This window comes from Zonotrichia albicollis, chromosome 26 (assembly GCF_047830755.1).
Source record: "Zonotrichia albicollis isolate bZonAlb1 chromosome 26, bZonAlb1.hap1, whole genome shotgun sequence".
Lineage (NCBI taxonomy): Eukaryota > Metazoa > Chordata > Aves > Passeriformes > Passerellidae > Zonotrichia > Zonotrichia albicollis.
Window position 1 is genome coordinate 4,949,067 of NC_133844.1, and position 14,286 is coordinate 4,963,352.

The 14,286-nt window shown below is 48.6% G+C and overlaps 1 protein-coding gene across 1 annotated transcript; it reads left to right on the plus strand.

Moving 5' to 3' along the window:
- The first annotated feature begins 1,752 nt into the window (after window positions 1–1,752).
- Window positions 1,753–6,893, plus strand: NKX3-1 (NK3 homeobox 1). The gene is made up of 2 exons (XM_074558908.1): window positions 1,753–2,011; window positions 6,511–6,893. The coding sequence occupies exons 1-2, from the start codon at window positions 1,753–1,755 to the stop codon at window positions 6,891–6,893; spliced, it is 642 nt and encodes a 213-aa protein (XP_074415009.1).
- Window positions 6,894–14,286: the final 7,393 nt, after the last annotated feature.

The following is a 14,286-nucleotide window of genomic DNA, read 5'->3' on the forward strand; positions in this document are numbered from 1 at the left end:
AAGCCCCCAGGGACGGGCTGGGATTGTTGGGATCGCCCAGGGCAGGATTTGGACTCTTTGATCCCGTGGGTCCCTCCCAGCTCAGGATATTCCCAATTCTTCCATAACTCAGCCCAAAATTCCCTTTCTCTGCCCAAACCCAGGCTGAGCCATTGCAGCCCCTGAGCTTGCCCAAGCTCGGGGGGATAATTCCCAAACCAGAGGCTGCGGAAGGAAAAAAGGGACTGGAAAAGCCAAGTTTGGGGCACGTTTGCACAAACCGGCGGCTGTAACCAAACACCTCCTGTAAAATCAACAAAGCCCGCAGGGGATTTGAGGGAAATCTTTTGTTTCCCTTTTTAAGGGTAAAAAAACCACAGGCTCGGCTGAAGAGGGTGGGTTTGGGAATTTAAAAAGGCATCAGGGCTGATATTCCAGCAGGAAAAGGGGTTTGGAGGCAGCAGAGCTGGAGGAGTCACTGATAAATTCATATTTAGAGATTTATTTAAATAGAAACTGCTCTCAATTCCAGGGATTCTGCTCATGAGCATCCCCAGAGCTCCCACGGGACCTGCCCGGGAGGTGGATTTGCCTTGGGATGGCACCAGGTGAATTTTTAATCCCGTTTTTCCCACATCCGAGAGGTCCCGAGGCTGCTGGGGTTGTTTTCCAACAACCACAAATAAATCAGATCCTCAGGACGGGATCTGCTCCAGCAGGCGGCTCCCTTCGTGTTTTTTCGTGGATTTGGGAAGGTTTTGCTCCTTTTGGGTGACCAAAACTTTGTTGTTCAAGGTGTTCAGGCTTCCTAAATGAACTGAGGGATTAGTCTGAGGTTCAGACTTGAACTTTCAGCCTTTCCCATGCCAGGATTTGCCTCTGGAGCTGCTCTCCCTGGCTTTTAAATCATCCCCAGGCAGCTTTGCAAAGCTTTGACATTTCCCCGTTTTCCGATGCACGCTGGGAGTGCATCAAGGTGGAGGCGTTTGAGGAAAACCCTCAAAATAAATTTAAAGCCCACCCAACCCTTTTATTTCTGTGCTTTTTTTCTGTGGAAGCTGCGTTTTCCCGAAGAGCTCAGGAGTGGAAATCATTCCCATTTGAGGAAAACCCTCAAAATAAATTTCAAAACCAGCCAACCCTTTTATTTCTCTGCTTCTCCCTGTGGAAGCAGCACCTTCCCGAAGAGCTCAGGAGTGGAAATCATTCCCATCACAAATTTAAAAACCACCAAATCCTTTTATTTCTCTGTTTCTCCCCTGGAAACAGATTTTTCCTAAAGAACTCAGGGGTGGAAATCATTCCCATTTGAGGAAACCCCTCACAAGAAATTTAAAAAATCACCCAACCGTTTATTTCTTTGCTTTTCCCTTGGAAGCAGCATTTTCCCAAAGAGCTCAGGGGTGGAAGCGCTCATGGGAGCGTTTTCCCAAATCGCTCCCATGAGCGAGGGGAGCAGAGCTGGGATTGGGGTGATGGATGCAGAACATCCTCCAAGGATGCTCTTCCAAAAAATCCCAGTCTGGACTCGTTTGATCCCAAAATCCGCGCGTTGGTTTTCAGGTCCGGGAGGGATCTGTGAGCAGAGAAAGCGGCTGTGACCCCCCAGCTCCACAGGGGGGACTCCGGGAGCGGGATGGGGAAGGCAGCGCCCCAAAGCCGAGCCCCGGGCAAGGGCGGGCCCGCGCCAGGCGCTCCAATCAGCCCCGGGAGGTTTGGCCCGGGCGGGATAAATGCGGGCCGGGCCGGGCGGGGACGCAGCGAGCCCCGGGCATGAGCTCGGCCCGCGCCCCCCCGGCCATGAGCGGCTCCCCCGGGCCCGGCCCGCGGCCCCGGCCCGGCCCCGCACGGCCCCGCAGCTCCTTCCTCATCCAGGACATCCTGTGGGAGCCCGAGCCAGCCCCGGGCAGCGGGAGTGAGGAGCGGGGAGCGGCCAGCGAGGGCGGCAGCGCCGGCAGCCCGGCCACGGGAGCGCCCCCCGAGGGTCCCCAGCCCGGCGGAGCCCCGGGGACAGCGCGGGGAGCAGAGCCAGGTAACCGGGGGAGCGGGAACGGAACGGGAACGGGAACGGCTGTGCTGGGGCGGGAGGGAGCGGGAATCCATCGGGGATGGAGCGGGGATGGATCGGGAATCGATCGGGATGGAGCGGGAATGGATTGGGAATGGATCAGGAATGGATTGGGAATGGATCGGGGATGGATCAGGGATGGATCAGAAACGGATCAGGAATGGATCAGAGGTGGATTGGGGATGTTTCGGGAGTGGATCGGGCCAGTCTGTGCTTGGGACAGGCAATTGATCAGGGATGGATCAGGAATGGATTGGGAATGGATCAGGAGTGGATCAGGAATGGCTGTGCTTGGGACAGGGAATGGATTGGAAATTGATCAGGGAGGATGGATCAGGAATGTGCTTGTTGAATCAGGGAATGGCTCAGGAATGGATCACAAATGGATCAGGAATGGCTGTGCTTGGGACAAGGAATGGATCTGGAACGGCAGTGCTTGGATGAGGGTTTGATCAGGAATGGATCGGGGACGGATCAGGAATAGCTGTGCCTGTTGAATCAGGGATGGATCAGGAATGGATCAGGGATGGATCAGGAATGGCAGTGCTTGGATCAGGGTTTGATCAGGAATGGATCGGGAATGGATCGGGGACGGATCAGGACAGTTGTGCTTGGGTCAGGGACGCGGTCAGGAATGGATCAAGAATTGGATCAGGGCTGGATCAGGAATGGCTGTGCTTGGGTCAGGGAATGGATTGGGAATTGATTAAGGATGGATCAGAGATGGATCGGGAATAGTTCAGGACAGTCTGTGCTTGGATCAGGGGTGGATCAGGAATGGCTGTGCTTGGGTCAGAGAATGGATCAGCAATGGATTGGGAATGGATTGGGAATGGAGCAGGACAGGCTGCGCTTGGGTCAGGGAATGGATCAGGGATTGATCAGGAATGGATCACAAATGGATCAGGAATGCTGTGCTTGGGACAGGGAATGGATCAGGAATGGACCAGGACAGTCTGTGTTTCGGTTGGGGGTGGATTTGGAATGGATCAGGAATGTCTGAGTCTGGGGTAAGGAATGGATTGGGAATGGAATGGGAATGGAGCAGGAATGGCTGTGCTTGGATCAGGGAATGGGTCAGGGATGGATTAGGAAGGGATTGGGAATGGCTGTGCTTGGATCACAAATGGATCAGGAATGCTGTGCTTGGGACAGGGAATGGATCAGGAATGGACCAGGACAGTCTGTGCTTCAGTTGGGGGTGGATTTGGAAAGGATCGGGAATGGATCAGGAATTGTCTGAGTCTGGGATAAGGAATGGATTGGGAATGGGATGGGAATAGATCAGGAATGGCTGTGCTTGGATCAGGGAATGGATCAGGGAATAGATCAGGAATGGATCACAAATGGCTGTACCTGGGACAAAGAATGGATCAGGAATGCTGTGCTTGGGACAGGGAACCGATCAGGAATGGATCAGACAGTCTGTGCTTCGGTCGGGGATGGATTGGGAATGGATCAGGAATATCTAAGTCTGGGATAAGGAATGGATTGGGAATGGATAGGAACAGCTGTGCTTGGATCAGGACTGGCTGTGCTTGTTGAACCAGAGAATGGATCAAGGGATGGATCAGGAATGGACCAGAGATGGATCAGGGATTGATCCGAGATGGATCAGAGATGTCTGAGCACAGATCAGGAATGGATCAGGAGAGTCTGGGCTTCGGTCAGGTATTGGGAATGGATCAGGAATGGCTGTGCTTGTTGAATCAGGGAATGGATCAGGGATGGATCAGGGATTGATCAGGGATGGATCAGGGATTGATCAGGGATGGATCACGCATTGATCAGGGATGGATCATGCATTGATCAGGAATGGATCACGCATTGATCAGGGATGGATCAGGGATTGATCAGGGATGGATCAGGGGTGTCTGAGCATGGATCAGGAATGGATCAGGAGAGTCTGTGCTTCGGTCAGGTATTGGGAATGGATCAGGAATCGCTGTGCTTGTTGAATCAGGGAATGGATCAGGGATGGATCAGGCATTGATCAGGAATGGATCAGGGATTGATCAGGAATGGATCAGGGGTGTCTGAGCATGGATCAGGAATGGATCAGGATCCAGACCTGGAGCCGCTCTCGGATTAAACTCCAGGAATGTCTGAGCTGGAGCAGAGGAGAATAAGGAATTCAGAGACTGAGTGAGAACCTTTCCCCAGTGCCCCAAAGGGCTCCGAGCTCAGAATCTGCCTAAAACGTTGCTAAAAACCCCAATTTGATGCATTTCTACAAAAGCTTCAGTAAGAAATTCCCTTTAATGCAGATCCCAGAAAAGGCACCTTGGGAAGGGGCTGCCCAGAGAGGGAGAAGCAGCGTCCCAAAATCCCAGTGGGACACAGGAATTTGGGATAAGGTTTTTGGAGAGGGGACTCAGCCTTTCCCTGCCCAAACAGCCCCAAATCCCTTTGGAATTCTCCAGCACCGGCTCCAACAGCCCTGCCCGGGGAATTTTGGCTTTCCAGCCCAATTCTGTTAACAGGAATTCCTGCATATTCCTACAATTCCGACATAAAAGCTCTGGGATTCCAGGGACAACCAGGACTCACAAATTGGGAATTCAATCCCTTGGTTTTTTCTCGAGCTGCTGTTCACACCTTAAGGAAATAAACGAAAAAATGGCCAAAAGCCAAAAGAATTGGCTGATTTCCATTTGGATAATGCTCAAAAAGGGATTAACTCCAGAAACAAATTTATCTGAGGGGTTTTAGCTGTTGTGGGTGAGACTTCCCTGGAGCTCAGCACCTTTGAATCTGATGATCCATTGGGAATTTGTTGGAGATCCAAGGCCAGGTGTAAAGTTTGAGATGTAAAGGGTTAAAACCGCCCTAAAATCTCTTGGCATTGCCTTGGAGTTATGGGATGGAATTCATGGCAGGAATTTATTCCCTGTTCCTAACCCTAACCCTAACCCTGGGGATTTTATTCTATTCTGTCCCATCCCATTTAATTTGAGGATATTATTCCACCCTATCCCATTTAATTTGGGGATATTATTCCATCCTATCCTATTTTATCGGGGGATGTTACTCCTATCCCTATCCCTATTTGATATTCCTATTCCTATTCGAGCACTGGAAAATATTCCTTTTTGGGGATTTTATTCTATCCCATCCCTATCCCTATTTCCATGCACCCCTTGGATCCCTGTTCCTATGGAATTCTGCAGGATATTAATTAAAACCTGTAATTTAGGAAGACAAACTCCTCTATATGACTCTCACACCATTAAATTAAAACAAAGGAAATATGGAAAATAGAAATAGAAAACAGGAATTTTTTCCTCTCTGTAAGGAGGAAAACCAAGTGATTTTGGTGGGATTTTGTTTCCGAGTGGGGATTTTTGTCCTGGTGGGATTTTTTGTCCAAGTGGGGATTTTTGTCCAAGTGGGATTTTTCCAAATGGGAATTTTTGTCCAAGTGGGAATTTTTGTCCAAGTGGGATTTTTTTTCAGGTGAGGATTTTTATCCAAGTGGGAACTTTTTCTAAGTGGGAATTTTTGTCCAGGTGGAAATTTTTGTCCAAGTGAGAATATCGTGTCCAAGTGGGAAAATCTTATCCAAGTGGGAATTTTTGTCCAATTAGGATTTTTTTCCAAGTGGGAACTTATTTCCGAATGGGAATTTGTGTCCAAGTGGGGATTTTTATCCAAGTGAGGATTTTTGTCCAGGTGGGAATTTTTTTCCAAGTAGGAACTTTTTTCCAAGTGGGAATTTTTATCCCACTTTTGTCCAAGTGGGAATTTTTGTCGGAGTGGAAATTTATATCCAACTGGGAATTTTTGTCCAGATGTCCTGTCCTATCCCATCCTATCCTATCCTATCCTAGGTGGGAATTTCTGTCCCAATGGGAATTTCTGTCCAAGTGGGAATTTCTGTCCAAGTGGGGATTTTTATCCAGGTGGGAACTTTAGTCCAAGTGAGAATTTTTGTCCAGGTGGGAATTTGTGTCCTAGTGGTGATTTATGTCAGGTGGGAATTTCTGTGGAGAAAGTGGAGATTTTTCAAGTGGAGATTTCCATCCAGGTGTGAATTTTGCCCAAGTAGGAATTTTTGTCCAGGTGGGATTTTTATCCAGGTAGGAATTTCTGTCCAAGTGGGAATTTCTGTCCAAGTGGGGATTTTTTTCCAGGTGTGGATTTTGCCCAAGTAGGAATTTTTGTCCAGGTGGGATTTTTATCCAGGTAGAAATTTCTGTCCAAGTGGGAATTTCTGTCCAAGTGGGGATTTTTTTCCAGGTGTGAATTTTGCCCCAGTAGGAATTTTTGTCCAGGTGGGATTTTTATCCAAGCGAGGATTTTTGTCCAAGAGGGAACTTTTTGTCCAACTTGGGAACTTTCCCAAGAGGGAATTTGTGTCCAAGAGGGAATTTTATCCAAGCGGGAATTTTCATCCCGGTGGGAATTTTTCCCCAATGCGGATTTTTCCAAGCGATTTTTTTTTCCCCGTTTTTCCCTTGCAGAGGCGCCGCCGGAGCCGTTCCTGCCCGAGCGCGGCCCCTCCGCGGCCCCGCCGCCCCCCAGGCCGGGCAAACGCTCCCGAGCCGCCTTCTCGCACAGCCAGGTGATCGAGCTGGAGCGCAAATTCAGCCACCAGAAATACCTGTCGGCCCCCGAGAGAGCGCACCTGGCCCGGCACCTGCAGCTCACCGAGACCCAGGTGAAGATCTGGTTCCAGAACAGGCGGTACAAGACCAAGAGGAAACAGGTGGTGGCCGGGATGAGCCGCTTGGACTCGCGTCAGGAAGCGCCGGAATTCCCGGGAATGTCGCTGCTGGCGCTCAGGGGCGCCTGGCCCTACCTGCCCTGCCTCTACTACGTCAACTCCTGGAGCCCCTCCTGGTAGAAATGGCTTTTTTAGGTTTAAAAATCTTGTTTTCCATAAATCCAGAGGGTTTTGTAGTGGCAGCGTGAAATTGTCTCATCACTAACACTGAAATAATTGAAAAAGAGCCCCAAAATTTTCATTGCAGTGCTCTGGGAATTCCCAAGGAATCCGTGGCTGCTCCATCCCTGGAAGTGCCCAAATCCAGGCTGGATGAGATTTGGAGATGAGGGCGCCTGGCCCTGCCTGCCCTGCCTGTACTACATCAATTCCTGGAGCCCCTCCTGGTAGAAATGGCTGTTTTAGGTTTAAAAGGTCTGGTTTTCCATAAATCCAGAGGGTTTTGTAGTGGCAGCGTGAAATTGTCTCATCACTAACACTGAAATCGCCAAAGAAACTTTAATATCAGTTAATTCAGTGTTTGATTGCAATGCTTTGGGAATTCCCAGGGAATCCGTGGCTGCTCCAGCCCTGGAAGTGCCCAAATCCAGGCTGGAGCTGAGGGCACCTGGCCCTGCCTGCCCTGCCTGTACTGCATCAATTCTTGGAGGCCCTCCTGGTCGAAATGGCTTTTTTAGGTGGTTTTTCCTTAAATCCAGAGGGGAGGGATTGCAGGGACAGCATTCTGTAATGGCAGTGTGAAATTGTCTCATCAGTAACACTGAAATAAGTGAAAAAGTGCCCAAATTTTAATTGCAGTGCTCTGGGAATTCCCAGGGCAACCCATCCCTGGAAGTGCCCAAATCCAGGCTGGAGCTGAGGGCACCTGGCCCTACCTGCCCTGCCTGTACTACATCAACTCCTGGAGCCCCTCCTGGTAGAAATGGCTGTTTTAGGTTTAAAAGGTCTGGTTTTCCATAAATCCAGAGGGTTTTGTAGTGGCAGCATGAAATTGTCTCATCACTAACACTGAAATAAGTGAAAAAGAGCCCCAAAATTTTCATTGCAGTGCTCTGGGAATTCCCAGGGCAAGCCATCCCTGGAAGTGCCCAAATCCAGGCTGGAGCTGAGGGCACCTGGCCCTGCCTGCCCTGATTCTACTGTGTCAATTCTTGGAGGCCCTCCTGGTAGAAATGGCATTTTTAGGTGGTTTTTCCTTAAATCCAGAAGGAAGGAATTGCAGTGGCAGTGTTTTGCAGTGGCAGCGTGAAATTGTCTCATCACTAACACTGAAATAACCAAAGAAACTTTAATATCAGTGTTTGATTGCAACGCTCTGGGAATTCCCAGGGAATCCGTGGCTGCTCCATCCCTGGAAGTGCCCAAATCCAGGCTGGAGCTGAGGGCACCTGGCCCTGCCTGCCCTGATTCTACTACATCAATTCTCGGAGGCCCTCCTGGTAGAAATGGTATTTTTAGGTGATTTTTCCTTAAATCCAGAGGGGAGGGATTGCAGTGGCAGCGTTTTGTACACTGAAATAAGTGTAAAAGAGCCCAAATTTTCATTGCAATGCTCTGGGAATTCCCAGGGAATCCGTGGCTGCTCCACCCCTGGAAGTGCCCCAAACAGCCCTGGATGGGGCTTGGAGCCCCTCCTGATAGAAACTGCATTTTTAGATGGAAATTTTTTTTTTTTCCCTTAAATTTGGGGTGGTTTGAGTCCCTGTTGCTCTTCCTAGAGCTGATTATGAGTGTGACCTCTCCAGCCACTTACACTGAAATAACCAAAGAAAAACCAAACCAAAATGTTAATATCAGTTAATTCAGTGTTTGACTGCAATGCTCTGGGAATTCCCAGGGAATCCATGAATGCTCCATCCCTGGAAGCGCCCAAATCCAGGCTGGAGGAGATTTGGAGCTGAAAGGACCTTGTCCTACCTGCCCTGCCTCCACCATGTCAACTCCTGGAGCCCCTCCTGGTAGAAATGGCTTTTTTAGGTGGTTTTTCCTTAAATCCAGAAGGGAGGAATTGCAGTGGCAGGGTTTTGTGATGGCAGTGTGAAATTGTCTCTTCACTAACACTGAAATAACTGAAAAAGTGCCCAAAATTTTAATTGCAGTGCTCTGGGAATTTCCAGGGCAACCCATCCCTGGAAGTGCCCAAATCTAGGCTGGAGCTGAGGGCACCTGGCCTTACCTGCCCTGAGTCTACTATGGGAATTCCTGGAGCCCCTCCTGGTAGAAATGGCATTTTTAGGTGTTTTTTCCTTAAATCCAGAAGGGAGGAATTGCAGTGGCAGTGTTCTGTAGTGGCAACGTGAAATTGTCTCATCACTAACGCTGAAATAATTGAAAAAGAGCCCAAAATCTTAATTACAGTGCTCTGGGAATTCCCAGGGAATCCTTGGCTGCTCCATCCCTGGAAGTGCCCAAATCCAGGCTGGAGCTGAGGGCACCTGGCCCTGCCTGCCCCGCCTTTACTGCATCAATTCCTGGAGCCCTTCCTGGTAGAAATGACTTTTTTTTGTTTAAAAGGTCTGGTTTTCCATAAATCCAGAGGGGAGAGATTGCAGTGGCAGGGTTTTGTAATGGCAGTGTGAAATTGTGTCATCACTGACACTGAAATAACCAAAGACACACTCCAAAATGTTAATATCAGTTAATTCAGTGTTTGATTGCAACGCTCTGGGAATTCCCAGGGAATCCTTGGCTGCTCCAGCCCTGGAAGTGCCCAAATCCAGGCTGGAGCTGAGGGCACCTGGCCCTACCTGCCCTGCCTTTACTGCATCAATTCTCGGAGGCCCTCCTGGTAGAAATGGCTGTTTTAGGTTTAAAAGGTCTGGTTTTCCATAAATCCAGAGGGTTTTGTAGTGGCAGCGTGAAATTGTCTCATCACTAACACTGAAATAATTGAAAAAGAGCCCCAAAATTTTCATTGCAGCGCCTTGGGAATTCCCAGGGGGACCCATCCCTGGAAGTGCCCAAATCCAGGCGGGAGCTGAGGGCACCTGGCCCTACCTGCCCTGAGTCTACTATGGGAATTCCTGGAGCCCCTTCTGGTAGAAATGACTTTTTTAGGTGGTTTTTCCTTAAATCCAGAGGGGAGGGATTGCAGTGGCAGGGTTTTGTGATGGCAGTGTGAAATTGTCTCTTCACTAACACTGAAATAACTGAAAAAGTGCCCAAATTTTAATTACAGTGCTCTGGGAATTCCCAGGGAATCCATGGCTGCTCCATCCCTGGAAGCGCCCAAATCCAGGCTGGAGGAGATTTGAAGCTAGGAGGGCCTTGTCCTACCTGCCCTGCCTGTACTACATCAATTCCTGGAGCCCCTCCTGGTAGAAATGGCTTTTTTAGGTGATTTTTCCTTAAATCCAGAAGGGAGGAATTGCAGTGGTAGCGTTTTGTAATGGCAGTGTGAAATTGTCCCTTCACTAACACTGAAATAACTGAAAAAGTGCCCAAATTTTAATTACAGTGCACTGGGAATTCCCAGGGAATCCATGAATGCTCCATCCCTGGAAGTGCCCAGATCCAGGCTGGAGGAGATTTGGAGCTAAGGGAACCTTGTCCTACCTGCCCTGCCTCCACCATGTCAACTCCTGGAGCCACTCCTGGTAGAAAGTGCATTTTTAGGTGGAAAATATAATTTCCCCCCTGATTTTGGAGTGGTTTAACTCTGTGCTGCCCTTCCTAGAGCAGATTAGGGGTGGGATATTCAGTCCCAGCACAAAGCACTAACACTGAAATAACCAAAGACATTTTAATTGCATTTAATTCAGTGTTTGATTGCAGCACCCGTGGCTGCCCCGTGCCTGCAGGTGCCCAAATCCCTTCCCCAGCCGGAGGTGCCACCCTGGCAGGGACAATGGCACAATGACAGACGAGCTTTGCATATCCGGGTGTTGGCCCTGCGAGCGCTCCGGCACCTGCAGAGCAGCAAATCCCCACTGAAAATGGAATTTCGGGGTTGCAGTTGTGGTTTTCCAGCCCCAAATCAACCCGGGATTCCATGGATCTGCCCAAATCCCAGCGCTGGGGCACCACAGCAGCAACGGGATGATCCCAACAAATCGTTTTTAGGGGGGAATTTCCCATTTGCACTCAGAGAACAGCAAAAATTCAAAATTTCAAAAATTAATTATACTTAAAGGCTCATCAATTCCTCAAGAAAAGGAGATTTCCTTTATTGCTTCCTGTTTTTAGATGGAAAATATCCTTAACATTGGACATTAGGGAATATTTCCTTAAATATTTCCTGAATATACTTCCTTGAATGAATTTTAATGGACTTTCTCAGTTGGAAATGCATTTTCTCAGCTGGACTAACTCAGCAAATTCTGCTGGAGCAGATTTCGTCTCCTGCGATTAAAATCCACCGAGGTCTCTTCCCTGGGAAGCTCCAGGAGTGTTCCTGTGATTCCTGCTCTTCCCACGAAAATGAAAATTCCCTCTTGGAGCAGCCAACAAAGAACGGGAAGAACTGCCCGGATTTTCCCTTTTTCCTCAGGATTTTTTGGGATTTCTCTTTCATCTGCTGAATCCTCCGAGCTCCCAGGCAGAGGAGGCAAAAATTCCGTGGCAAAACCGCAGGGAAGGGAGGGCAGGGAGTGGAGGACACCGAACTCGGCGCTGGGAATTTTTCTCTCGCTATCAGAATTTCTGCGCTCTGGAGGCCGAGCCGTGCCCCTGGGATTGGCTTTTTCAGGACAGTAACTTTTCAGAAAAGTAACTTTTCCTATCTCCAGCTCCGTTTTTGTGCCAGGGCCGGGCAGCCCCCGAGGATCCCGGATTGCCGAGGGAAGGACAGAGGGAAAATGTTACAAAATGTTCCCATCCCTGCTCTTATCCGCTGGCAGCAACAAAAATCCCTTTATTCACCTCAGAAAAATCCCTTTGTGCCCCCCCGAGGGAACTCCTGCCCGAACCCCGAGGGTTTCGCTCCCAGAGCCTCGGGGCTGCTGGAGCCCGGCACGGACCGGGCTTAAACTAAAACCGGCACGGACACAGAGTTTAAACTAAAACCGGCACGGACACCGGGCTTAAACTAAAACCGGCACGGACAGAGTTTAAATTAAACCGGCACGGACCGGGCTTAAACTAAAACCGGCACGGACAGAGTTTAAACTAAAACCGGCACGGACAGAGTTTAAATTAAAACCGGCACGGACACCGGGCTTAAACTAAAACCGGCTCGGACACAGAGTTTAAACTAAAACCGGCTCAGACACTGAGTTTAAACTAAAACCGGCACGGACAGAGTATAAATTAAACCGGCACGGACCGGGCTTAAACTAAAACCGGCTTGGACAGAGTTTAAACTAAAACCGGCACGGACACAGAGTTTAAACTAAAACCGGCTTGGACACAGATTTTAAACTAAACCCGGCTCGGACAGAGTTTTAACTAAAACCGGCACGGACAGAGTTTAAATTAAACCGGCTTGGACACCGGGCTTAAACTAAAACCGGCACCGACACAGAGTTTAAACTAAAACCGGCACGGACAGGCACGGACCTGGCTTAAGCTAAAACCGGTTCGGGGAACGAACCTAAACTAAAACCGGCTCAGATACAGAGTTTAAACTAAAACGTGCACGGACACCGAGTTTAAGCTAAAACCTGCTCGGACAGGCACAGATACCGAGCTTAAACTAAAAACAACTCTGACAAGGACGGACGCTGAGTTTAAACTAAAACCGGCTCGGACATAGAGTTTAAACTAAAACCGGCTTGGACACCGGGCTTAAGGTAAAACCGGCATGGATCGGGCGGGCTTAAGCTAAAGCCGGCTCGGACGCCGAGTTTAAACTAAACCCATCTCGGACACCGAGTTTAAGCTAAAACCGGCTCAGACAGGCACAGACACCGAGTTTAAATTAAAACCAGCTCTGACAAGCACGGACACTGAGTTTAAGCGAAAACCAGCTCGGACACCGAGTTTAAACTAAACCCATCTCGGACAGGCATGGACATCGAGCTTAAACTAAAACCGGCTCGGACACAGAATTTAAGCTAAAACCAGCTCGAACAGGCATGGACCCTGAGCTTAAGCTAAAACCGTCTCAGACACCGAGTCTAAACTAAAACCGGCTCGGACAGGCACGGATACCGAATTTAAGCTAAACCCAGCTTGGACAGGCACGGACACCGAGCTTAAACTAAAACTGGCACGGACAAAAAGTTTAAACTAAAACCAGCTCGGACATTGAGTTTAAGCTAAAACCGGCTCGGAGCATCCCGCACCGCACGGGCCGGGATGAGAACGTTAAACTGGGAGGGACTGGGCCGGGAAAAGGGGATTAAACTGGGAATGAGATCTGAACTGGAAAATAAATCTAAACTGGAATTTAAATCTAAACTGGAAAATAAATCTAAACAGGAATTTAAATCTAAACTGGAAAATAAATCTAAACTGGAAATTAAGTCTAAACTGGAAATTAAATCTAAACTAGATATGAGATCTGAACTGAAAATTAGAACTAAGCTGGAAATGGGATCTGAGCTGGAAATGAGATCTAAACTGGAAAAGGGATCCAAAATAAAAATGAGATTTCAACTGAAAAAAAATCTAAACTCAAAGTCTAAACTGAAACTGAGATCTAAACTCAAGTGAGATCTAAACCGGAAATGGAAAAGAAATCTAAACTAGATATGAGATCTGAACTGAAAATTAGAAGTAAGCTGGAAATGAGATCTAAACTGAAAAGGTATAAGCGGAAAATAAAATCTGAACTAAAAATGAGATCTAAACTAAAAATGAGCTCTAGCCTGGATTTGCTGGGTGCTTTTGGGGCAATGTTTTTGTTCCTGATTTTGTTCCTGCTCGGGGTCTCCAAGCCCAAATCTCCTGGTGGTGCTGCAGATCCCAAAAATCCCAAAAGATCCCAAAAGATCCCAAAAGATCCCAAAAGCTCTGCCCAGACCCCACACTTCTGGTTTTATCCCGGGTTTTATCCCTGGTTTATCTCTGGTTTTATCCCGGGTTTTATCTCGGGTTTATCTCGGGTGTTATCTCTGGTTTTATCTCTGGTTTATCTCTGGTTTTATCTCGGGTTTATCTCTGGTTTATCTCTGGTTTATCTCGGGTTTTATCTCTGGTTTATCTCTGGTTTATCTCGGGTTTATCTCGGGTTTTATCTCGTGTTTTACCTCGGGTTTTATTTCGGGTTTATCTCGGGTTTATCCCGGGTTTTATCTCGGGTTTTATCTCTGATTTTGGCCCCATTCCCGCTGCTCTGGGACGCTCTGGAATAAAACTGCAGGAGCCGGGCCAGGAAGGAGCGGCTGCCGACTGTCCTGGCTTTGGGGTTTTTATCCCGGATTTGGGATTTCTGTCATGGCTTTGGGGGTTTTACCCTGGGGTTGGTGGTTTTATCCTGCCTTTGGGGTTTTTATCCTGGGTTTGAGGTTTCTTATCCTGGCTTTGGGGGTTTTATCCGGGGTTTGGGGGTTTTGTCCCGGGTTTGGGGTTTTTGTCCCGGGTTTGGGGTTTTTGTCCTGAATTTGGGGTTTTCATCTCAGGATTAGGGGTT